This window comes from Aptenodytes patagonicus, chromosome 1 (genome assembly GCF_965638725.1).
Source record: "Aptenodytes patagonicus chromosome 1, bAptPat1.pri.cur, whole genome shotgun sequence".
NCBI classification, from domain to species: Eukaryota; Metazoa; Chordata; class Aves; order Sphenisciformes; family Spheniscidae; genus Aptenodytes; species Aptenodytes patagonicus.
The window spans coordinates 131,700,182-131,726,933 of NC_134949.1; the positions used below are offsets into that span (position 1 = coordinate 131,700,182).

Genomic DNA, 26,752 nt, shown 5'->3' on the forward strand with positions numbered 1-26,752 from the left:
TGTTAATTCTGTGTCTTACCATCCTTAAGGTTCAAAATTTCAGTCTCAAAAGCTATCTGCAGGTATGAAAAGATATCTTAAACACTTAGAGATAATTTGCGAGGTTTAACTCGCATTTTTAATGAAATATAATAAATTTGCATTTTTACATTGATGAGACCAATCTCACTACATATCACTTTTGGATGTGTTCTTTCTCTCAACCTAAAATTCAAAGTGGAGGTTGAATAGTTAAATGGATCAAACCCAGTTTTATGCTGCTCAAGTTTTGTTAAAACTCTTTCGGCTTGTCGTGGCTGAAAGCATTTAAGCTTGTATTTTGCTCATAAATCAGATTATGATTAGGCTATTTAATGGAAATAAAAATATTGAATAAGTGTGCCATATTGAAAAAGTCATTATTTTTAAGCTCTAATCTAATTTCAATTAGTTTAATCACTTTATATTAGTAAAAGATATATCGTTATTTGAATAGAATGCTTGAAAGGGGTTCTCTGGCTGGATGAAAATGTCATTTTTCAGTACGCAGAAATTTGCCACCTCTTCAAGGGAAACCTATTTTTGTTTCCCCCCCTCCAATAACAGCCAAAAAAATAGGGAAAATAGGGAGAATTATACTCTTTTTTGGACTTTCTCAACTTTATATGTATATTATATATACACACACATGTGTATATATTAATTAATATATATTATATATTAATTGATTAATCCTGTGCTAAGGATACATTTTCTGGATCAAGTGGAATGTCTACTAAATGTAGAGTAGTAGAATGGTAATTCCAATAAATAAAAGATGATGATTCCTTATAATTCATCTTTTCATCTGTTATCCATGCTTGCTGGCAGCAGAATCACTGTAAATTAGGATAAGACGTTAACTTTTAAACTGGTTCATCCAGCTGTAAATAGTAAGTTTGGCTTCCATCTCGTCCCAGACGTAGCTCCATTGAAATGAGAACTTTAGACTAACCGGAAGTTTAGATTCAAATCCTACTGTAGTCCTTACTCTTCAGTAGATAGTATGGGTTTCTGGGAAATGGATGAATAAACATTTCAGTAAAGACCTCAGAATTTGACTCATAAATTGAAGGAAGTGGCTTTTTAATTTTAAAAGATAATATTTTCTTCCTAGTTTTTTTTAACATAGAAACCCAATAATTTTTCTACTTTGAAACACATCTGTCTCTAAATTGAATTAGGGTTAATTTTTTTGTTATCCATGTGGCCACTAGAATGCCCTCCGCAGATTGCATGGTATGATACAATGCTTTAAATGTCAATACAGTGTTTGAATAATAAAAATATTTTCATCTCTTTTTGGTGTGTGTGTGTGTGTGTGTTCATTTTTTCTACCAAGCAAATGATAGTAAAAAAGAAGAAATTGCCTCAAATTTGGCCCTTAATAGTGCTAATACTGTTTTATATTGTTACATTCAGACTTTTTGGGACAGTGAATCACTTCCACTTCTCAGCTTTTCTCCCAGATCATCAGTACTCAAGGTATCTTCTGTGTTTGATAAATTCATGGTGCCACTATTTTGCAAATGGCAGAATCAAATACTGATTTTAAGTTTTGTCATGGTAATTCCACATGCCTGTATTTCCAAGCAAGGGCTGGATCACAGTCTGTATCTTCAGTTTACAGCTGACCTTCTTTAAGATAGGTTTATTTCTCATTTTTCTCCCCAGGTTTTTTTTTGGGGGGGGAAGGTTGGGGGGTTTTGTGTTTGTTTGTTTGTTTTTTCCAACCTAGACAGTTTGGTACCCGATTTCAGATTACATTTAAAATCAGTTTAAAATGAATGGGAATATTATGAAGCAGAGTAGTCACATATAAACCACACTTTTACTTTCTGGTGAGGCAGATATATCACTTGGAAGTCTAGCAAACAGATGGCAAGCAGTGTTCTAAGTTCAGACCCTCATATAATTTCTGCATAACACTGAAGAGTCACAGCCTCAATATTTGTCTTTTAGGCCATAAAAGGGTAAGTGTTCAGTTGTCCTTCCTCTAAATTTTTTTCTGGGCTCTCTGAAACTCACTGGACTCTCTGAACCTCTGAACTCACTGGACTCTCTATGCACAGCCTATAAAGAGTTCAATAGAGCAGTCTGAGCCTATGGTACGAACCCTGGACTTGTCTCCACAGGTGGTCGGAAATGTCAAGGGAAAAGCAAGAGTATGTACATATACTATGGTACTTTCACAGCTTTTAAGGGTTTTCTGTTCATTTTTGCTGAGCTGCCAGGTCTGTCCTTAAACTTATGTATACATTTAGTATCCATAACCTCCTTTGACTTTGAATTTGAAGTGCTTACTGACCTTGGTGTAGGAACCATTACCTTTATTTTTAGCTGTGTTCTTTATTTTAATTTGATGCCCCCTAGTTCTTAAATTACAGGAGTCAGTGGACAGTTAAACCCTATCCAGTCTCTCCATGTTACTCATGATTTTGTAGACTTCTATATATCCGTTCTGAATTATCTGTCTTTCAAGATGAAGAGTACGATAAGGTAGTCATCTTCGTTTATGTTTTCCACTTGGACCTTCATATTTTACTATTGTAGTATTTCTCCAAAAGTATTTCTTTCAAAAAGAAAAAAAAAATGATCAAACGTATTGAAAGGAAGAAAATAGTTTGGATTTTAGCAGTGCTTGTCTTCTAACTGCTTCACTTGATGTACTTTGAAGTGTGGCTATCAAAACCAAGCTTTCAAAACTTAGCTCTACCAGTTAGCCTTTTCGGTTTCTTATCAGTTGATGTAAGTCAAAGCAATGATGAGATAATTGAGCAATATCTTGAGTTTAGAAATTTTACTACTTTAAAAAATCCAATGCAACATAAAAAAATCAGTTTTCCATCGATGACATTTAAAAATATTAGGTGAAAACTAACAAGATTTGCTAAATCCCATTGACCTTTTAAAGTGATTCATAGCACAGCAGCTCCTTTTATCAAAAGTCAATCTGTGACAAACTTCCTTGATGCCAATACTTGACCATACCAACCATTTAAATGAAATCTTAAAAGTGGTGCTAGGAAGACCTCATTATTTGTCCCACTCTCGAGAATCAAGCAAGCTGTCTTACTCATAACCTGCAATTGCTGTTAGGAAGTATTGCAGTGAACATTGAATTGCGAAGCTCTGATTGTAAAACGCTTAAACAAAAGAGGAGATTTTTCTTTTTTTCTTTTTGTAGAAGAAGAATTTAATTTGTCAAGTAAGAGTATAGCTTTTACTTTGAAGAAAAGTGTGTAACTCTGATGTGAGGTTCCCTCAGTTCCTCATCTTTTCCTGCCCAGTGTGTCCATGGCAAATATTCATAGAGTTAAAAATAATGTTGATCTGCTCAACATGCAGGAAACTGTAAGAAGTAATATAAATATTTCCCAGCATGGGAATGAAGATTCTAATGGCCAAGACCTAAGCGTAGCTCCTAATGCAAGGGCTGGTAAGGTGAAGTACAGTGTGAGAAGGCTTTAGTTTTTATAGGTAGATCCCCCTCCTATTCCTAACTTTATTCCAACTATTAGAAGGAGGACAATGAGACTAAGCAGTGAGTAAGATCCTGAACTCATAGGAGTGTCTGGTTTAGCTAAGTTTCATTTTGTGGAATAATGGTACTTTAATTTTCCTATATGTAGTCTCCATCTTTTGTGTGTTCAGATCACTTTGACTGTCTTCTAAATAATTAGGGTTCATCTTTGAATTCTTAAAACACTAATTAATTATTATAAACATGTATGCAACTGTAGAAAAGGGTGATACATTGGCTTATTTGCGTGAAACATAGATCTTTATACATTGTACAAGATAGTGGTAATAGTTTCACATACAGAACTGTGAAGAGGCTTGGGGCTAGATCCTGAATCTTCCACAAGCTAGAATTTTTCAATGGACAGCTATGTAGTTTAAATGCAGCTTGCATTTTCTTTGAGTGATTCATTTTATACATATATATATATCACACACTTGAGAATGTCCACAGAATAGCTCAAAAATCTTGAGAAACTAGTCCTCTAATCAAGAATGTGTCTATATTGTTATATTCTGATTAAATAGATGGATTAATCAAGATTCCTGATATATTTCATCTAATAAGTGGTCTTTAAGAAATACATGATAACCAGTTAAGTATATTTTGCAGCCTTCTATTAAATGAAAATAACTTATCTTTCTGCTTTTACATTGAGTACTTGTGATAAATCTCATTGTACTGTCAACCATGTACAGTTTGTGTCTTCTGACAATAGTGGTATTTTTTTATTTTGCCTGAATACCTGATGTTTTGACTACAACCATATCTTGCATCTCTGAGAGAAACAAGACAATATACTCATGCAGTGAACACATCAACCGGGTTATAAGCAGTTGCAATGATTCATGCTGTAAACCCTTTAGCTTGCTGATCTGGATGTTTTTCTAATCCAGGCCCTGAACACTCTGAAATCCACTCATCACCATTCCAGAAATGAGAAGAACCTTATTGAAATGGAGGGGGATTAGCCAGATGCAGGTTTATTTTCAAAGCCCCATGTATATTAATAGAAATTAGATCAATTGGTGAAGCCTGGAAAGGTTGTAAGGATGCATTCCAGCTGTGAAGGATTCCTGCCCGCCTTGATTGTTAAAGCGTGGTAAACAGGGTACTTAGATGTGCTTAGATGATAAGCCTATTTTCAGAGGAGGGATATTATCAAGTATTGTTAATACTGAAATAACCCAGTCAATCCTATTGCTGCTTATAATGAACACCTCCAGCCTTACCTTACAACTTCATCAGTCACTGCCCAGCTTCAATCTCTGTTTTTTGCCAGCTGTCATAATGAAAGCAATCAATCTAAATTCTAAGTACATCTATCTTTTGTCAGTGTCCTTTGCCTTTCAGTCCAGCCTGAGAACCAGTTCTGGCAGTTGGCACTGCTGGCCTATAGACAACATTTCCCCACAGTAATGAAAAACTCCATCAATTGTGCTACTTGTATAAACATTTCCATCGCACTGTGCTGGAAATAATTCCAGTAAGGAAATTTCAGATTTGTGAGGCCTCATTACCTATTCTATCATTTTGAAAAATCCCTCTAAGTTCTCTTTTGTTCTGCGTGATGTAAGGGAGATTGATTTTGGAGACTTGTCAGCTTTGGCCTCCCTCTCCGCCAATGCAAATTTCAGGTTGCATTGCACCCTGACAAAGATCGTCAGCTCTATTAAAAGAGATCAGCTAAAAGCTAGTTCAGGGAAAAAGGGAGAAAGTACCCTCTGTGATCATTGTCTGCCCAGGAACTTCCTTTTCCTTTCATGAAAGCCTTAATATATTTTTATTTCATTTTGTCTTGTCCAGACCAGCCTGTGGCAGTCTAATGAATCTCAAAGGCAAAGAAAACAAACCTGCAACAGTAGAGATGGTACAGGATGCAGAAGTGTACTTTCAAATGTATATTTTACTTTAAAAATAATTCTAAAGTATATTTCAGTAGTTCTGTGGGTTTTACTCTGTTAGCGACTTCTAGATAGCACAGGCTAGATCAGACTGTTGTTCATCAGTAGCTGACAGCCTTTCAAATTCATTATGAATTCTAAAAATCAGGCTGTGGGGTTTTTTTATATATGATCACAAGAAAGATTCTGTGATTTAGCATGTGGAGCTATCATTTATGTTGATCACGAGAATGCTGTTCATTTGTCAATAGCTAAGTTGTTCTACAACTCTAAGAGGAAGCAAGAAGCAGCACACTTTTTATAAGCTAGATCTGGAAATACAAGTCAGGAAGCAGATAAGGAACAGTTCCGTTTGGAACTGGATTGACCTTAGCACAATGTAGCCTCCTGTATAGAGAGAGGAAGAGCCATCCATTGGACATCCTTTCCCTTTCCCCAAATCCTACTCTCTTCTTTAGACTGTAGACTGAGAAGGAAGGATGGATAGCAGAATGGGATTCCTACTAGTCCTACTGCTGGGTCTACTCCTCAAACTCTTCTTACCCAGCTCCAGAAATTATTTTGCCTTCCAGTGGATTTATAAGCTGTAGATCAGAAGTAGCACCCTTGCCAACTGTTTTTCTTCTCATAGGATATATTGGCTCAAGGAATGGTTCCCCTCAAAAATCATGGCAGATCTTTAGCACCTGGGAATCATGCTTTGGGGATTGTAGAGGTAGAAGCCATCTGTGGGAGATGTCAGTCTGTTCTAAATCCATAACTGTTTTACAGAGAGCCACAACAGTAAGAGATCGCACAAAAAATGTGTTAATTTTCTCTAGATCATGCCTTTTCCCTGGCACCTCTACTTCTTTTGTTTAATTACTTGAGGGGAACCCACAAGGAAAGATGCATCTGTGTTAGCCTTTCAGTTCACAGCCACAGTGTGTTTTTTGGGTATCTCTCCTGATCATCCCCACTTACTGCACTTTCATTTATAGCACACAGCAGTCCTGGAGAGCATGAAATGCATCTCTTTTGGGTGTAACTTAACTGGAGAATATTTTCTAGTTGCTTGTCTAATGTTCTTCAACCATTAATGGGTGTTTAAGTTCATGGGAGTGAAATAGAACTACTCATAAAGCAAAACATTCACGGGCGCTCGTACTGTGTGGATGCTGGGTCCTCACCACCAACTGTTTTGCTCTACGTGTCTACTCCTTTTGTGTCTTGCTACATGCTAATATAGATAGATCATAGCACCCAAATCTATGTAACTCTTCCTGTCAAAAAAGACTGCGTCATGTTTATTCTACCAGGAGTTTGCATTTTGTGGGAACTGCATTATGTCAATAGACAAGTAAAATGTAGAGAGCTTGTTACAAATACAGCCAGTGTTAAAGTAGATCCAACTTAGGATTTAAATTTTATGTCAGTGTCTCCTTTATTAATTTTTCCATTATTTATTTAATTAAAAGTAAAAAGCATATAATTAAAAATATGTTGTAATTATGTAACTTGGCAGTTGAAGACAGTGACACATTGTTTTCATAGCTGTGGTACATTAATTTTTCATAAATCCTAAGCTAAACTGTAACCTGAACATTGTTATACATGGCTGATACTTTGATCATGTTCTCAGAACTTGAGTAACCTGAAGTTATGAATCATGCCCTAAGACCAATTTTTAGAATATGCTTTCATAACAATTGGAGCATAAAAAGTAACATTCTCTAAAAGAACCATGGCAACATGGTTTGTGGAAGAAAAACAAATTTGGAAAGGTGGTAATTATTAATCACTCTAACTAAAAGCAGTTTGGCAAATAATTCAGACCAGAACATATTTGTATAGCCCATTTAAAAAAAAAAAAAAAGGAGTTATCAAAAGGAGGGTAAATTATTAGAAATATTAGAATGTGAGTGAAAATTTTTGATAAATATATAGCAGCTGCTAACCCCCTCCTCTCTTCCCTACAGATGCACGAATCAGTTCTGTGATACAACAGCAGGGAGCTAATGTAGATCACAAAATGACAGCTGAGCTGTCACTAACTGCCATTGAACAAAAATGTAAGGTTAAATCTAAACCAAGTAAATAGAGGGGTGTTTCATCTATGCTAGATGAGTGGTCATATATATGAAAAATAACTGTCAAGTGAAGAAAGAGAGTAGCCTTGTATAATTAAACTACTATGTCACTTAATCCATAACTGCTGTTGCTAGCCCTGTGGCTTATGAATCAAAAGAAGAGGTGTTTTTGCTCAATTATTAAACACAGCAAGTCCACAGAAAAAGTTATTTTTAAAAAATTTGCTCACTGATGGTACCTGGAGTACAGATTTTATCGCTTAATGAATTAGCTATTAAAGTAACGTCACTGAAAGGAAAACTTAATGTTTGAACTGTGTTCCCTGGATATAACTCTGTAATGATTGTCTTTTTAATCAGTGGAACTTGTGTTAGATTTTTAGCTCAAGACAAAACACGGTTGTATGTACACTCTGTAGGGTTGGGGTTTGTGTTGGGTTTTTTTTTTAAATAACAATGCGAGGAACCTAAAAGAGAACAGTGAGAATTCCTCCAAAAATGTAGTTAACTTAAGTATAAATTTTCAGACTATGTTTGGAGGCTCTTACAAGTGATGATCTGTGAATTTTTCTGCAGAAGTATAACCTTTAAACCTGTCCTGCCATTTTTCTGAGTGGCCAAGAAAATTGGTGGTACTGCCGCTTGTTCTCCCCTCAGTGATTAATGTGAATTAGTGAGTAGTGAGAACTCACTGCTTTCCTTGTGTAATAGGAAAAAAAAGGAAGAAGGGATCTTTATTATTCATTCCATTCCTGTGAAGTTTGTCCATCTATATAACAGGAAGCTGTATCTTTTACTTAAGACTAAGATGGCAGGGGTACTACTGCTCTCACAAAATGTAGCAATATCCCTGCTTCTCCAAAGTAGTATTGCTGTGTTCCCGTGATCAGAATACTATTTAAAAATGCTGGAGTGAAATTCAAATACTATTTTATAGTCGTGCATCTCTAGAACATGGGTTGAAGCAGCTAGCTGTTCTTTTTTGCTGGATTTCTATGGATAGTATGCACAGCTTCTGAAACAGCAAATGATAATTAAATGGCATCATTACAATGAGCAACAACTTTATCCACACATACAAACATTCTCAAACAACATCTGAATCAGGAACTTCAAGTAAGTACATAAAACTAGTTGATTACAGATTTGATTTGAAAACAGATGCTGTGTTGAAGTTTGTAAAATGCCGTTAACTCAGGAATTACTTGCTTTAAGTTATACAATTTTAGTTGACATTTTTACTTTAGGCTAAAACCCTACGTATTTTAGATGGTTTGGCCTATTGAAAAAAGAATCCAGGTCTTTCCTCTTCTATTTGAATCAGAGTAAGGAATAACTATGTAATTGTGACAATATGAGAATGTATCTCTGGCACTTGCTTAATCATCATCCTCACTAGAAAGGAGGGACCAGTGTCTGTTACTGTCTGAAGACTGTTCTTCAGCCTTTTTTAAAAGAATTTGCTGCTTGATTTCAATTCCTGGTATAAAGGTATATGAAAATCATTGCAACTGAAATCTTAGAAGACTAAAGAGAAGGTAAAGTCTCGGTGAGCACAGAGACTACATTGTAGTTTAAACTCCAGAACTATTTGTATAAAAGTAACGTAAAAGTCAGACGAATTGGTTCCCTGCAGCAGATATTTCTATTGAACAAATTCCAGCTAAAGTTGTTTGAGAGAAGTGTGCAGTAAAAATTAGCCTTACTCATTTCACATGGAAAGAGATAGTGAACGGGTACTCAGTAATTATTCATTTATATATTTCTCTGGGATTTAGAAAGGATACTTTACAAAGAATTTTCACAGTTCAAAGGAACCATCTGAGAAAGCAGGAAGCTTTTAAAAGCCAAATTACAATTTGTTCATGAATTTTCATTAATTAAGTAAGACTTCCAGTTATTATGAGTAGTTTGTACATTTGCAGGTATTTTTAGTTCTAAATGCAGAGAAAACAACCATATTTTTTAACTTTACCAACTGGTAATTATTAAGTCTCTTCAGCCATTGACAACATTGTAACAATTTACAATTTTAAAAAAATATTTTTTGGTTACTGTATTTTACTTTGGTCTTTACTGTGGGTTTCCCAATGGGGAACAGTAGTACAGAGGCTGAATTTAGGCTGATAAATTCAGGTCCATTATCTCAGATTGTTTAGAAAAATGGACTGTAACAGTTACTTTGCCTTGCAAATATTCTAATGGATTTATTCAGGTTGTATGTAGAGGTCAAGTAGTAAGCCGATTCTTAAGTTTTTATGTAAAATGTCTAAAAGGCTGGCAGTTATTGCTTTGAGCACACTTACTCTTTAGCAGTTGTCTATTTAATGGAGAAAATTCTAAGTGTATATTGCTGGTTCACTGAGTCAAGAGACTTTCTAATCCATCCATATATTTGAAAAATAGTATTGGCTGTCTTGAGAGGAAGTGTCTAATATGTGAGCTCTAAGCAGGATCTGTACAGCAGGAGATAAGCCAGAGGGGAAGGTCTGTTTTGAACAGTGAATTATTAGTTTATGCTTTAATAAAACCAAATGGCTGGAAGGGGTTGAGTTTGGTTTCCACGTAAGTGCAGAGACAATAGTTTTGTCTATTCTCTGCCACATCTTTCTCTTTCTCTCTCTCAAGTCCCTGAGAGCCACATGAGTACTCAAAAGTTGGTGATGTAACTCTGAAACATATGCTGCCTGCCCCCACTTCCACAGGAGTTGTTCTTGCTGACTTGAAACTTGGGCCACTGTTGCCATTTGTAATGGCTCCCAGATCCGTGCCACTAATGCACTGCTTCTGCACTCTTCAGTGGTGATTTTAAAAGATCATTGTCACAGTCTTCACACTTAGCAAGATGTTTACATGCAGATCTAAGAATAGGCAGGGTGTTTCCATTACTGGTTCCAGCTCTTTCCAACCTTCAAACCTCCTCATTTTTGGCAGTCTCTAGAAAAATGAATGCAACTGTCTGTGTGATCCATACACAGCAGATGGTGACTGTAGGATGAATATAACAATTGAGAAACACCTCATTGATATTTACCCAAGTTTTAAAATTGAAATCTCAAGAGGATACCTTTTACTCTATAAAAAAAGATAAAGGATGAAGTAATGGCTCATGGCCAGATACATGGATATGCCAAAAAAAGTATATTTCAGGTGATTGTAATAGCAGTCCTTTCCCTCACAAGATCATCTGCCAGGTACTCAAAACTGAGCACACAGGAATATGGAGAGATCAGGATTTAAAGGGCTTTATGTTCTCACTCATAAATCCATGGTTCTTTAATAAAACACTTTCTTTCACGTCTTTCCCATACTATGCCATACAGAGGGAGAGGCTGCTTTCTGGGTGACAGCAGAACTAGTCTGACTGCATAGAGAGATCTAGAGAAGTGCAAGGGTGGACCTTGGTTCAGACTGCTCTAATTTTAGCTCTTTCAGAGGTTCTAGTAACAGATATCAGTCAATCATGATATATATTTTGATTTTAATATTATTAATAAACATTGCTTGTGATATAGTGAATTTGTATTACTTTTTTAGAGTAAATACTAAGGGAACATGTGGGACACATTGCTAGATATACCTCTAGTATGTCACGTACGGAAGACAAAATTAATAATGCAGTATTTGTTGTATGTGAGACAATAATCTGTGAGCAAACTTCAAGGACTTAAAAGTTAACTTTGCTTGGAGCAACAACTAACAATGAGGATGTTTTCTTTTTAAAGTTTATCTGACCTTTTAAGTCATAGTAAGGCATAGAACTGGATAACTCTTATAGAGACTATTCCTTCAGATTCACATATATTTCTGTTTTCAGAAAAGCTATGAACATTTAAGAAGTTCTCTTTGCATTATAATACTGATACTCTCTGGCTCCTGGGACTGCAGAGATATGCCAAAAATAAAAGTTGGATTTAAAAAACCAAGTGTCTAGGATTTGGGAGAGGAAGGTTTTTATCCAAGTATGCTGGTTTTGGCTGGGACAGAGGTAATTTTCTTCATAGTAGCTAGTATGGGGCTGTGTGTTGGATTTGTGATGAAAACAGTGTTGATAACACAGGGATGTTTTCATTATTGCTGAGCAGTGCTGACACAGAGTCAAGGTCTTTTCTGCTTCTCACACCACCCCACCAGCCAGTAGGCTGGGGGTGCACAAGACTTTGGGAGGGGACACAGCTGGGACAGCTGACCCCAACTGGCCAAGAGGATATTCCATACCATATGACGTCATGCTCAGCATATAAAGCTGGGGGAAGAAGAAATAGGAAGGGGGTGACGTTCAGAGTGATGGCGTTTGTCTTCCCAAGTCACTGTTACACGTGATGGAGCCCTGCTTTCCTGGAGATGGCTGAACACCTGCCTGCCCATGGGATGTAGTGAATCATAGAATCATAGAATCATTGAGGTTGGAAGAGACCTCTAAGATCATCGAGTCCAACCATCAACCCAACACCACCATGCTCACTAAACCATGTCCCTAAGTGCCTCATCTACTCGTCTTTTAAATACCTCCAGGGAGGGGGACTCAACCACTTCCCTGGGCAGCCTGTTCCAATGTTTAACCACTCTTTCAGTAAAGAAATTTTTGAATTCCTTGTTTTGCTTTGCTTGCGTGCGCGGCTTTTGTTTTACCTATTAAACTGTCTTTATCTCAACCCACGAGTTTTCTCAATTTTACCCTTCCAATTCTCTCCCCCATCCCACTGTGAAGGGAGTGAGCGAGCAGCTGTGTGGGGCTTAGTTGCCGGCTGGGGTTAAACAACGACACCAAGGCATTTTACCTGTCAATATGAACTTATTTGTAGTTTTCTACTCTTGGAAAATTCAGGAGGAAAAGTTATTCTCAGTACAAACCCTGACAATTTCAGTTTTGTTCTAGAATTATCTCGACCTCTATATGTTTTGTGCCAATGATAGTTATTGTATCAGTCTTTTAAATTGCAAAGAAACGTGCTTCCTTAAAAATCTCTTTTCAGACCTACAGAATAAGAGAGTTACAGTAGGTGCAAGACCTAAGACAGTCAAATTAATTAGCATTTTACCTCCGCTGATTGAGTAACTCGATGGTAGGTGGTGTAGCTGAGATGTAAATTATCTCATTAGTATGGTCATAAAAATTAAATAAAATGAAATATTATCAGAGTTGGTTACTAGTTTTAAAAAGTAAAGAAGTACTTTTAGTTAGCTCATACAGCATGGGCTGGGAGTAGAGGCACATGGTAGAATATTTGCTTCCACATGTGTAGTGGGAGTCATTAAAGTTGATGGAAGTATTGTAATAATTAGTCATTACTGCTATTCTACCGTAGTAGCATTAGGTTCTGATAGGTGGTTGTAAGTTTATTTTTACCAAGTATTTCTGAAAGTCTTGGAAGCACTGGAATACAGGCAGTGCTGGTCACTGCCTTTTCCTGATCAGTTCTGAGCAAGCTGATACCTCAGCATTTCACTGACGTAGTCTTTATCATGTTTGTAGTTTCATGCCAGAGGGAGCTTTCTAACCTCACCACATCAAATTTTCAATCCAGGACAGTATGCCCAAGTATCAGTTTCAATGTCTAATAGGGTAAATTAAATGCTATTAGAATAAGTTCCTGGAAGTAATTCTGTTCGTTTCAGTCGCTAACCTCGTTATGAATATGCAGAAATCATCAGCACTCACCAAGCCTTCCAAAGTCTGTTCTAATCTACTGGAATTTTGAATTTATGGCACTATTGTAACTTCATATATCACTTGAAAACAAATCAGTGAGACCAGCAGAAAATAATTGCAGCTAACTGTTTGTTGTAGCATTATATGAGTAGATACAATTACCTCAGGAAATAAACTTTGTAGTTCTGTATACATTCAAAGTCCGGGGATAATAGTGCACTTCTTTGGTAAATAAGAGAGTGACAAAGATTTGCTTAAATACTTAACCTGACTGACATTCACAATGATCTCTGTGGTTAAGATTTAGTCTAGATCTGAGACATGATTGGAAAAGACAGGTTTTGCTAATTGTCTACCTGATATATCAGAAGCTATCTGGAAACTGAAAGTACCCTATATTCTACACCTCCTTGACTTCCCTGAAAGAAAGGACTGGTTACAAATGGCGATTGTCACTATTCTGAGGCTGATTTTGGGCAAGTACCTCTGTGTCATGACATGCTTGAAGAAGAATTGCATATTACCTTTCCATGAGACATAACTGACTCTCTGAAAATGCAGTAGTAACCAATAGCTCTCTTGACTTCATTATCTAAGAGCAGTACGTTTCTAACTTAGAAATGTTGCACTTTCTAGTGCTTTTATTGAGTGATACTGACCTTAAGTATTTTGTTCTGGCATTGTGGATATGACAGTCTACGAAGGAGATAGGACATTCTGAAAAAAAGAGAAATGTCTCTTTGTGAGAGATGCAGCCTGGATTTACTGAAGTGTCAGTCATCCAAAATAGTCCTGTTGAACAAGGACTGTAAATACATCTATTGATTTGATTCAAACTATGTTTTCCATCATTGGCACCTCCTATATTACATGTATCTGCACAGCAAAGTGACCTATAAGAATGATGAACAGGAGCTGTATTGCAATCTGTCAGTTGCTGAGTCATGCTTTCCAAAAATGTTGACAAAGTAGATGTAAATGATTTTCCTGTAAAATCCTCTGAAGATTAATTTGGTCCTTTGTTACATTAATGCAGTGGCAGATATCTCCTTCCAGATTGGCTGTGGTAATGGAAAAGATTAATCTACTATTACATTTTTTCAGTGGTGCTCTCTAACCTGATTCAGCTTTGATAAGCCAGGTTACTGTACACGGTGGCTTAGGCAACTGAGCTGATCACTGGAAGTGCCAACCTTCAGTACAGAGGCTGGCAAAAAGTAGCTGTAATTGGTAGTTTCTTCATCTCACACTGCTGGATCTGAAAAGGAAATCTGCCTGTGGTCTCAGGAGGATGTAGAATTATTGATCTTCAGTCTACGTGGACTCAGAGGTAGCCTTGATTTCATATGCAAAGGAATATTCATTAAGATGTAAGCATAGTTATTACTTCTCAGTTATGAGAATTTGGGATATTAACTTGACTTTGAGTCAGTCTGTATCCACTTGTCAGGTATGTTTTTTATAATTATCTTAATATAGCATTTCTTTTGTAATTCAACTCGTCTTTGCTACAACTTCTTCTATCTATCTATCTATACCAAACCAGAAACATTATACAGATGGGCAAAACTGGGGTGCATGGAAGTTCAAATACGTGCATATTATTTAGTTCATTAACTTTTCCTGTATGTGTTACAAATTATTGTAATATCACTTTGGTGTGGGTTTCTCTGTGCATGATTTCTTTTGGTGGAGCTGAGGACATCATAGATAGCTTCACTCACAGAATATAATGCTTTTGCAGTCCCCTCCTTTCCTTCAATTTCAGAAAGACATTTTTAGCCATCTTCTATTGCAAAACATTGTTTTACCAGTTTGTTTGCTTGGTACAATATCTAGTCCCTATTAGGAGGTTAACAGTGTAGTATTTTTTAGTCAGTGAGCTTAGAATTATTGTAATAACTTATGAACTAATCATCTCTGTGTTCTGTCTTAGGGCATTATTACTTAGGCACTAATGCACATTTCAGCTAAAAGAAGTTCAATTCAGTATGATTTTTATATGTAAATTTATATGTAAATTTACACCTGAAGCTCATTGCACTATTAGCCTCTGATATTAAATGTCCTGTGCGCATTTTTTCTTCTAGTTAGTTTCTTGTACTGTAATAGTGATAAGAATGGATTCCTTACTAAGCAAGTTTTACAAATATATAATTTGCTTAAAGTGTTTAGTCCTAGGTTTTGAGTAGTTCAATTTGCTGTTCTGATAAAGACTTAACAGTTGATGAACAGTTGGTGCCTTTTTGCACGCTGATATTTTGTAAGGCAAAATATGCCAAGTAAAATGGGAAAATACAGTATCAAGATAATGGCAATTCTGTGATTCTCTGTCATCATAACCCTACATGGAAAGGAGAGGGTTATCGTGGCAATTAGTTTACATCACAGAGAGGGAAAAAAAAAAAAGAGCTTGTACGGTGGGAGGGAGGTGGTTCACTTCACAAAGATCTGCTCCATTAACTTACAAGTGACTAGGAAGCTGGAAGGACTCACCCCCTCAAGACATAAGAGGTTAGGACTTCCATGTGTCTGAATGATCAATGCGAGAAAGGCCCAGCTGAGTGTGGACATGTGGGTCTGGATTAGAAGTGTGTGTGGAGAGCAGAAGTGGTGAGGTAAGGTGTGTGTTGGAGGCACGTTGCATCAAGCAGTTCAACAGCCAGCTCTGATTTCTAAAACTAATTTGACCAAACTGGGCTGAACTATGTTCAGCATGGCCCTGAAACTCTGTCATCAACTCTGCTGACCAACTCACTCGAGCCTCTTTTGTTCCAAGAAACGGAAGTGAAAAATAATAAGGATACAACAGGAGACTCTAGCTTAACTACTTCTGACATATAAACACACTGATGGTGACGTTGAAAGCCTGATCATTTTGAGCCTACGGAAGATAGAAGGCCAAGATCTATTTTTTTAAGAACATTGCCACCATTGCAAGTTCAATCTTTGAGTAAGCAACATTCCTGCTTGTCATGAGGTGCAGCACAGAGAAAGAAGGCACTTGTTACTTGTCAGTCTAGAAGAACTATGATTTGGACAAGGACCTACAAAGGGAAGAATTTCTGCTGCGTTATTTCATCAGGCCTATCAAAATAAATTTCTTACCACTTACGTGACTTGAAAATTTGCTTCTATAGCAATAGCCTGGCAAACTCGGGAGCAAGTACAAATGCTTTCTCCTCAAGGTCCATGGACTGGAAAAGCTGCAAACACATGCGGAGTGAATGTCATTTCCTTAATGAAACTGGATTTTAATTGAAAACAATTGTTGTAAAGCATTAAGAAGTGTAGTTAGTCTTTTAGAAACTTTGGCCAGATAGCGCTTTCATTGACACCTGATGATGGTTAAAATAGGATTATTACTGAAGTTTGAACACAGAGAAGTGTTATGCACAGTAATTTTAGAATGTGTCCATCTTCCTGTAACCTACCTTGTTGAAGTTAGAGGAGGATTAGTTGATCGTTCAGTGCAGTGTATACATTAATAAAATGTCAAATTACATATTATGGACTTAAATCCTGTAGGTCCAGTTGCTAAAAGAAGGATGTAGAGAATGGGATGGTGAGAAAATCTTTGGTATAAAATATGTCAGGAAAATAGTTCAGCAAATAAAAATTTCAAAGTATAATATCACAAAAGAACAATTGATGATGGTGACCATCTTTTGAAGCAAAATCTAGATAACAGAGTAGTACACCTATACATAGGCTCAGGCTATTAGCGTAGGTTAAAGTGTAAGCAGTCAATTGTTTTTTCAAGTTCCACAGAGAATAAATGTTATATCATATTTACATTTCATTTTATTTTATATTACCTTATGTTAGATTATTTTAAATGACCTCCAGTGGACAAGAAGTGGATCACAGCAAGTTCTAAAGGAATAAAAACATGATATATTGCACCAGAATGGCTATATCTTGGGCACTGGCAGTCTTGATACAAGAAACAGTTTGAGGAATGAGATTAATTCTCTTCTTTTTTCAACTTTTACATTCTTCCCCTGTCAAAATGTTTATAAAAAACCAACACTGAAATGTGGATCTAAATTAATGACTATAAATGTGTTTAGAACTTGCCTATGATGTTACTCCTTTGCATTCTTTCTGATAAAAAGGTACTTTCAGGAAAAATAATACTCTTAGCAATTGCATGGGCATTTTGTTATTTATCCTAGTACTATGTCTCCATAACAATCCATTAAGGCCTAGAAATGTACAATATATATACATTCTGTTGATAAATATACATCTGCTCTTATTACCATCTATGAAGTAGCAGATCTTTGAAAAGTTTACAGCAATTCCAGGGAAAATTCCTGGGAAATTCCAGGGAAATACATAATCCTAGGTATTAATTTTATACTGGCAAGAGAACACTTTTACATTAAGCTAATGTTGGCAATATAAAATCTCCTTTGTGTACAAGATGACAAAGGTTTCTTTGATAGTTGCAGCTTTTTTCCTAAATAAGCAGTCCAATATTTCCTTTTGACTGTAAAAGTATTTCTTCAACACAGCATGTAGGTGTTTTACTATAAAATTGTTATGAAGCCTTTAGCAATAAAATGGTAGATAGATTTAGAAATTTGTTTACACCAGTAAAAAGTATTAATCTGAGCTTTAAAATATTTTATGGCAAATTTAAATCCCATCTTACTGATGCAAGGCACTTGAATGATTTAAATTGTTGGTGTAATCTTGCCATCTGTAGAACATTAAATGTGTTTTATGTGTGTTCCAGTAGTCATTTTCTATAAATATAAATATATAGAAATTTACCAAATCATAGGCAGGCTTAAACCAGAGTGAGGCAGCTGTGTGTGGGGTTGTAAAGTATTTCATGTTCAGTTTTTAGTGTATTATTAATTTTAATAGATATTTTATCTTTTTCTCCTTTCATATTGCAATTTGAATTATTTACTTTTCACAAAAAAGTATATGGCAAAATTTTGCTGTGAGAACAAAATCACCATATGTTAAAAAAAAACACCTGCATTTTGAAATAAACTGCTTGGTTAGAGCAAAGGAAAGAGACCAAAATAGGGATAGAGATAAATATAGATACAGAGAAAGAAATACATACATTTGTTTTTGGATTTTGCATATTTTATATAGATGAACATATATGAATGGAACATATGTATTTTAAACTGCAGGTATGCATCTTGAACTGTGATGGTGGACTTCATTAATATATTCCTTCCTGTCTGTTTCAAGTCTTTCGTTTCATAAAGTGTATTGATATTTACACGCATAGGGTACATAGGATGGATTTACACTATTTTTAACCTTACGGTGAAGAAGGGGGTCACTGGAACACTGCTGAAATATAGCAGTGTTTCAAGGGCTGCTCAAGAATGCAATGTAGGAGCTGTGCAGAGTGAGGTGCCTGTGCCCAATTCCTGCTCATCTCAAAGGTGTTCCATGTGTAAAGTATACATATTTATCTAATCAGGCCATAGGTTGGCTCCCTTTTATTATAGTAACTGGAATTTAATATGCGTCTTTAATAGTAGCTATGTTTTCCAGATGGTCAAGAGAAAATGGTCCTTGCCTGAAGCGTTCATAGACTTTAAACAGAAAGATATGGAGACAACTAGTAAGAGAAATGGCAAAAAGGAACGAGAGAGGGAATGTTTATTGAGGTGGTGTTGTTTTAATGTCAAGTATTATGATGTAACTTAAAATTTAAGAGGAACAGATCCTGCAGAATTCAGCCTAAATCATTTGCCAGCTTGCAAAGTGGACGTTTTCAACTGTCTGTGCGTGGCTGTTGGGAGATGGCTTGGAGGGTTTACCTGGTTGGGACTACAGCAGATCTGCCTGTAAGGTGTATTTTGGCAAGCCTCAGCCGTATCTTGGAAGGTGAAGCAGCTTGTTAGAATGCAGACTGGCCAGGAAGACTTGAACTTTTCCTTATTTATGGGATTAAAGAGTTTACAATTTGAAGATTGGCTGAAATGCCTCTTGCTGCAACTTCTCTTTTTTAGGTTAGTTCACGCATCAAACAAAGGTGCAGCCTGTGTTTGCATAAGTGTAAATCATGAGTAATCATCTTACACTTGTTTGAGAAAGATCTTTTATGTGTAATGGCTCATAATTCATTTTGTGGTTTTTTTCTAGGATACTATTGGAATTCGTATTCCCATCACTAATCCTGCAGATAAAATTCTCCAGCTGAGTGTGGTGCTGGAGAATCAGTCACTTTGTGGACAAAAGGCTTTCACTCTTAGGCCCAAACAAACATTTTTGTATCAACTGAAGTTTTCCCCAGCTGTTGTTGGCACTTCAGATGGAAGGTAAGTTGCAGAGTTTTGATACTTGTGGTTGTGGCTCTTGTACTAATAAGTGAACTACTTTCATTGAAACCTCGGTCACTTGATGTAGATATCACCCTAAAAAAACCCCACAACATGTAATAAATGGAATTAAAAAAAATTCCAACTTTAAATATGTTGTATCCCAAATAGCAGCTTTCCTCTGAGGGGAAAAACCTGACTGACAGGCAGTAGAATAACCCCTAGTTATTCTAGTTCACTGGAATTCAGTGAATGATGTTTTAGAAATTTACTTAATATTAGAAGTCCCCTCTGAAAACTTCAGATGAATTGTTAGTTTTGTAAATTGGTAAGTTCCGTAAAGGGAATAACATGATTTCATTTTTCTTCTGAGAAGGAATGAAACTATAACAACATAACTAAACCCAGGTGAAGAACCCTTTAACAGTCTTCACATAAATCCATTTAGCTTCTGAATCTTCCATTAATTAACAATGAGCTACTAAATGAATACGGAGAGGTTTTAAATTACAAATTTTTCATTACCTTGGAAATCCCAAGGCAACCATGCTTGTACGATAATTAGCAATACAAAGACAGATGACCTCTTGATCTTAGTTTCAGCTAAGCCAGTTCAGCAAGTAACTGAAAAGTGCAGAACTGCAAAGCTTATTTTCCTGGAATTTGATTAGCAAAGCATTATTTAGTTGAAGGGCTGATTGAAAAACAATTCCCTGTCTTTCAATGATATCAATTGACTGGCAAAAATACGGGGATGGGGAGGAGGGTGGGAGAGTGGTTTATGAAGAGGGCAGAGACAGATGACCTGTGTTCAAAGACCAAATATTTACAAAGCCAAAATCCATGTATTTCAAAGTTTCATTCGGTTTGCTTGTACTGATTTTTCCAAAGACCAGAACAATGGCAGGTATCATTGTACAATACAGCTTTCAAGCAATACTGTTTTATAAAAATGAGTACTGTTATCACTCTAGTAAATATTTTTTTCTGTGGGAATTTGTAGAAATTATGCATTCTGAAGCTGCGAATGAGAATAGACCTCATTTTTGCATACCAGATAATATTTCTGGTGTTTTTCAGTGCAGAATTTCCAAATAATAAAATAAAGGTTTGTTTTAACTGGCAAAACTTTGGGCTCAGCTAATTGGTAGGCTGGGACTTAGGGGAATATATGCAAAGATGACATAAAGCACGCCTGTACATATTCAATACAATTATGCAGTACTGTACTAGAAAGCTGTCTAATAGTTGCTTTAAATTGCAATAGCTCCCAAGGACTACAATTACAGCTAGACAGAGGTACTTCCACATCATATCCACACTATTATCTTTTTTTTCTGAAGCCATGCTCTGTTTCCTTTGCTGTGGTAGCAGCTGGGAAGAAGTGTTATAAAACTGTTTGTGGCAGGTGTACCTTTTCAAATGGATGATTCTTTCCTAAGCTATTTTATGCTCACTTTAAAGGCTCTGTTGGCACAGAGGATAGTCTGGAACCATAAAGTCATGGAACAGACATAGTTATCTATCATTTAGAACAAGAACTGGTCCTTAGTGGGTCATGGGTTTGCACAGTGCATTTCATGTAAGTTTTTATATGCTTACAGTGCTTTGGTTTAATGTTCTTATGACTCTGCTACTCAAAAAACTAAGAAATAGAAAAAGAAATCTGCAATAGGGTAGTAATGTGTTAGAATGTCTGTCACAGAAATATACAGCTGTACATATCTCACCTAGCAGCAAGCAATTTTCAGTCATGACATTTGATTATATACCAAAACAGTATATTGAATATTCCTTTCAAGCATATCTTTGTCATGCTCATGTAAATGTATCTATATCTATTCCTCAGTTTTCATCACTAGATTTGAAAAGATTTTCCTTTTTAAAATCAGTGAATGCTATTTCTATTTCTTTGTCCTTTGAGTTCAAAATGGCTAGAAAGAAAATACTGTGACATTGAAATGAAATTAAAGCTTACTCTTGTAAGTTAGCAGTTGAAATGCTTTTGAGTTGTATTTTTGAAAAAAAAACCATGAACAAAAAAACCCAACAACTTTTTATGCTAAAAAGTTAAGAAAGATGAAGAAGAGATTTTGTTGCATTAGTAATTGTAAATATTATTAGTTTTGGTAGTTGAATTCAGATACCAGCAAGAAGTGTTACAGGAAAACTGGGAGCTAATTAAAGAACTCGCTGTGTTGAACTCATTAGGTTTTTCCTGAATTTTAATCTGTATATTTTTAACTGTCTGCACAAAAGCTGTGTCATATTAAGCTTATGTATCTGTTTTTAGTGTCATATTCCTGTCAGATATGGTTGGAGAGTTTTGGTATGCACTGAAGTTGACTGTAGAGAAACCACTGCCAGCTAGTCTACCTGAAATAGAGTGTGAGCTTGGAAAGTAAGTATGTAGTTCATAGTGCTGAACTTGGTCACTGGTTTGAAATATCATGGAAAACATATGAAGAGTTTACATCAAAAAGCCAGAATAGTGCTGTATATGTACTATAGTAGTTTGCAGATAATTTTAATAGATATATGTGTAGATAGGTGAAATTGTCCTTGCAGAAAAAGAATTGAAATGGAATTGTAGCCTGTATGTAGACTTTGAAGTCTTTATATAGAAATCACTCTGAAAATACTGCAGAATGTAATCATAAAGATCCATAATACAGAGTTCTGTAGGTTTGTTTTATTTTCTGTCTCTTTTCTCTTTCTGAACTAGGTATATATCTGACAGACCTGCTTTACAAATGCTTGTACACCAGTTATCAATTTCTTTTAACCTCTGAAGAAATGGCAAAGTAATACAACTTCTGTCCTGCAGATCCTGGGGTTAGACATGGTTGGAACACTGCGAGTGTTAAGAAAATGAGCTACTTAGAGCAGACAGAAATGAACCCAATTCTTGTCTTCCTTCGGAAAAATTTCATCTTGCATTTCGATAGATAATTTTCAGTTCTGACTTTCAAGACAGAAATCAAAACTTTTAGGATAAGACTTTCAAGAATGCCAGAATTTCAGTAGTGCTCTTCCACCTATTACCTCTGCTTAGTAGCAGGTTCTGTGGACACACTGCTCTTCTGAATGCTAAATTCCACTTACTTCTGTATACCTTATCTTTGACTAAATCTATAATTAATATACATTACAGACTGAGCAAAAAATGTTGTTAGAGAGTGCAACATGAAATTTTGCCTGATTAAATTTTTGTGAATGAATATGTTCTACTGTTCGTATACGATGTACAGACCAGAGTTAACTGGCAATGCCTTTGTTACTATGTTTTTCTAAGAAAATCAGTAGGGCTGTCCATTTCCTGGTTTTTACTTTAAAATTCGGGGCCGACTGGAGTGAAAAACGTATTTTTTCTCTACTATGTAGGCTGACACTGTTAGGAGTTAGAAATAACTTAAAACCTTTTCATTCAGACTATCTGGCATTCGTAATTTTCTCTAGCATGCACTACCTGTAAACTACATGCACAAGTGGTCTTCTGGCTGAGAATGGCAAGTCATCCTGCCTACTGCAAATAAAACATATGTTGGAAAGGATTAGCTCCATTAACTACAACACTTGCCTGTCAAATCTATCATCTCAAATGCATTGAATTCCATGTTTTATTTTTTCAAATGAGACTTCTTTCCACTTTACAAGTAGATGCGTGTTGTAATTCCTATGCATATGTAAATGAACTCATCTACATCTGCCCTCAGCAGATAGTGGTGGAAGAACAGAGAAGTACTATTAGTTTAATTATTAACAACAGCAGCAACAACAATAATGTATAACAGGAAATTAACAGTAGTCTCTTTCATATATCTTTTTATATATACATTATAAAACAGTATAACAAAACTGACAAACTTCTTCCTTTTTTTTGTTTGCATTATCTGCCATATTCTTCGTTTCATAAAGTCTCCTGCTTTTTGTTCAGTTATTTCCTTCAACACTCTCCTTTTCCCAGAAACTTATTTCTATTGTATCATCAGCGTAATGTCCTCTTCTTGAAGTGCAAAATTCTGGACAATGGCAATCGATGATGGCATTGAGGTTACAGTTAAATTACTGAGAATTGCTCTACCTGCTGAAAAGATGAGATAGTCCAAGTAAATTGGCTGCATTAATGTATTCTGAATATGTAAAGGCAATGCAGGTAGACATTTATGTGTTGCCCGTTTAAGAAAGGTATCAATTTGTTTTGTTTTGAATGGGTGTACTTCCTTGCTATGTTCCCAGAGACGTGGACTGTAAATGTCATAAAATGTTTGAAGCATTTCTGGTTGGTGAAGCTTTGTAGTTCTTTAAGAGACTAACTTCCATTCTACCACCTTTTCCTTGAATGCAGAAGAAGCATTATCATATGTGATGTCCTTCTAAGAATAATGTTTTTCATTATGTTCTTGCCGCATTCTTTTTGCTATCAATCTGAAGAATTTAAGAATTTGTGTCCTTGAAACATCACTTGGAACTGGATTAGGAGCCAAGAACCCATTGATACACTTAGAATCAATTTCTAACCAATTCTTGAAAGAGAAAAGAACAAATTCTAACAGTTTCTCTTTTAATCCTTCTTCAGACACCCTAACATTCTGGGTTTATCACAGTCAGATCTGCTTTTTGTTTCTGTCAAGGTAGATTTAACACATCCTTTAGCATACGCCTCTAAGCAAGGAAACCTTCTCCTTGATATTCTCCACCTTCATTTATCCATCCTGTTATGGGCTCCACAGCGAAGTCATTGAAGATGAGTCAGTCAAATGATGTTCACAGTGGACTTGAATTTACTGTCATATGCAACAACTTTTTCTAGCATAACCACGGTAGTCAATCTGTGTGGGCTGGCAGAGGTTCTTAATGGATTTTGATCCCTTGAAGAACCTCTAACAGTCAGTTACTGAAATTTCAGATATTCCAACATAGTTTTCCCTTTGACAAAGTATTATGTATGAAAGAGACCAGGCAAAAAAGTAAAGGCTAGAGATGGTAAATGTGAAAAATGGGAATTATCAAGTGAATCTGAGGTTCTTGTGTGAAAGTTTCCTGGAATTTCTCTACTCTCTGCTATTGAGACCTCAGTGATACAATGCTTTGACAGTGTTAGTCAAAAACAAGTCTGCCACTCAGCTGCTGGGGATTTATATCACTGCATATGTTGGAAGGAGCCCACCTGCACACAAGTTTTAGGGCCTGAAGTTACAGTTGTAAAGCTTGACTGAAATACCTTCTCCTCTCAGTGTTGCTTTTTGTATTTTCTTTTTCCTTACTGATTTAGCTATGATCAACTGACTAATTTTTTCCAGAGGATAAATATGTGGAGCAATCTGGCAGTTGACCTGCCACAGCTTTGACTAGAGGGAATATCCATTAGGTAGATAAATTATATGTATCTCATCTTCTTATTTAATGTTTTCACTGACTCACCTTGAATCTCTTTTCTGTGTCCCTTGGTGTTACAATGAGAACGTGATTTATGGTCATATATCTTTGTTAAAGGCAAATAATACATTATTTTGATCATACTAGAGGGATTTTTGGGAGTCTTACAAATTCTTCTGAAAATTGTGCTCCCTATTGAAGGTATCTTGTGTTTGTTTATTCTTTAATTAGAAAATAAAGGACAGTCTGTAAAATAGTGCCAGCTGATTTAAAGCATAACATTTAGGCAATCAGCATACTCCAATCTTTGTTCTGGGACAGCCACAATACTCCTTAAAATACATAATCTACATGTGCAACATAATGATTTACCATTATGCTATAATGAACAATGCAACAATTGTACAAAATGAAACAGATTTTGAGCCCATGCAGAGGAAGAATGAGGAGGGAAGCAGGCAGAACCTGCATTGAAATGGCTGGTGTGGAACACTAAGTTTGTTTTGAGATCTCAGGGTTACAGGATGATCGAGAAGAATGGTTGCCTAGTGGCACTAAATCAAAAGCTATTGGCAGCACCACTTAATTACAAGCTTTTCCTGTAAACCATTGCTTAGACAGAAAGGAGTTACAGATACCATTTATCTGATTACCTTTAATTTCTGTCCAGTGCTTTTCCTGAGGCAGACTATGAATCCGTGGATAGACTACAGAATAATAAGATTATTTTACTTTTTGGAACCACATTTTTTTTGTTGGCCTTGGCACTCTGAATTATCTATTTGACTAAAATGTTTTATTCTAAAGTTAGATCTGCAAAAAGTAAGGAAAGAAAGGTGAGACATAAATCTGCAAATTGGAGCCTAGGAATAAATGTGAAGCTGTGGTATCAGAGACACTAGGATTCATTTCCACATACTTCTATCTAAAAGTTAGGCATCAAGTTTAAGGCCTCAAGTCTAGGCTCCTCCTGTAGACAATGAAAAGTGATTCCACATCTTAGTGATCTACATTAGGGCCAATTCTCCCTGAAAATGTTCTTCTCCTTGTTGAGTATTGAGGGAGTTAGACAGTCCTTTTAACCAACTAACTTAAACTAACTTCCTGGCAACTGAAGTACAGCAAGACAAATTCTGCCCTTATGAATGACCCAAGTATTAGAATGGTTATTGCCACCAGGTTTTATTGTTATTAATAATCATTAGTAATATTAATTAATGCTATTAAATATGTGTCCATACTAGTGGAAAAATACTCATGCAATAAAACATAATTCTTATTTTAAAAAGTACTCGTTTTTCAAGAAAGAAAACAAGTGATGAATAATAAAATGCAATGGAAGAAACTTTGTACTTAATAGTCGTTGCATATATATTTTTTTTCCAGATGGGCTCGTCTTTACATACCTCTCTTTAATCCTACACATGAAACTCTGGAGCTCGAAATTGTTAACAGCAATCCTAGCAATTTTTCAACTGAGACTGATCCAAAACACCCTGTAAGTAAGATTTCTGTGCTTTCACAAAAACGATAGAAGAGAGCCTTCTTTTCAAAACATATTGAATTGTGTATCGTACTGTGGGTTCAGAATACACAACATAATCTCAAGGATTAGAGGCATTATAAGTATGTATTCTAGGGATTCTATAGCTTAAGGACGAAAACAATTAAACGTGAAAAACAACGCAAGCCGAAGTATAGATTTTTTTTCCCTGGAATGCTTTGTGGAATGGTTTTGAGAAGGACTGCAGTATTGGTTGCAAATAATATTCAGGAGATATTAGAAGGAGAAGTTGCAAACAAACCAGCTGTATTAGAAGCTTCACAAGTTTCCAAGAATCGATAGGATAACTAGGTAAATATTTAGGTAAGTAGATAAAATGTTAATATAAATATAAGAATAT

At 35.9% G+C, this 26,752-nt stretch overlaps 1 protein-coding gene across 1 annotated transcript in view; it reads left to right on the forward strand.

Annotated features, from left to right (window-relative positions):
* CFAP47 (cilia and flagella associated protein 47) overlaps window positions 1-26,752 on the forward strand; it is a 371,213-nt gene that overhangs the window by 250,777 nt on the left and 93,684 nt on the right. Inside the window, exons 52-54 of the mRNA XM_076355671.1 lie at window positions 19,294-19,469; window positions 21,763-21,870; window positions 26,235-26,346. Coding sequence (XP_076211786.1) covers window positions 19,294-19,469; window positions 21,763-21,870; window positions 26,235-26,346 — 396 coding nt within the window. The remainder of the gene's footprint in view (window positions 1-19,293; window positions 19,470-21,762; window positions 21,871-26,234; window positions 26,347-26,752) is intronic.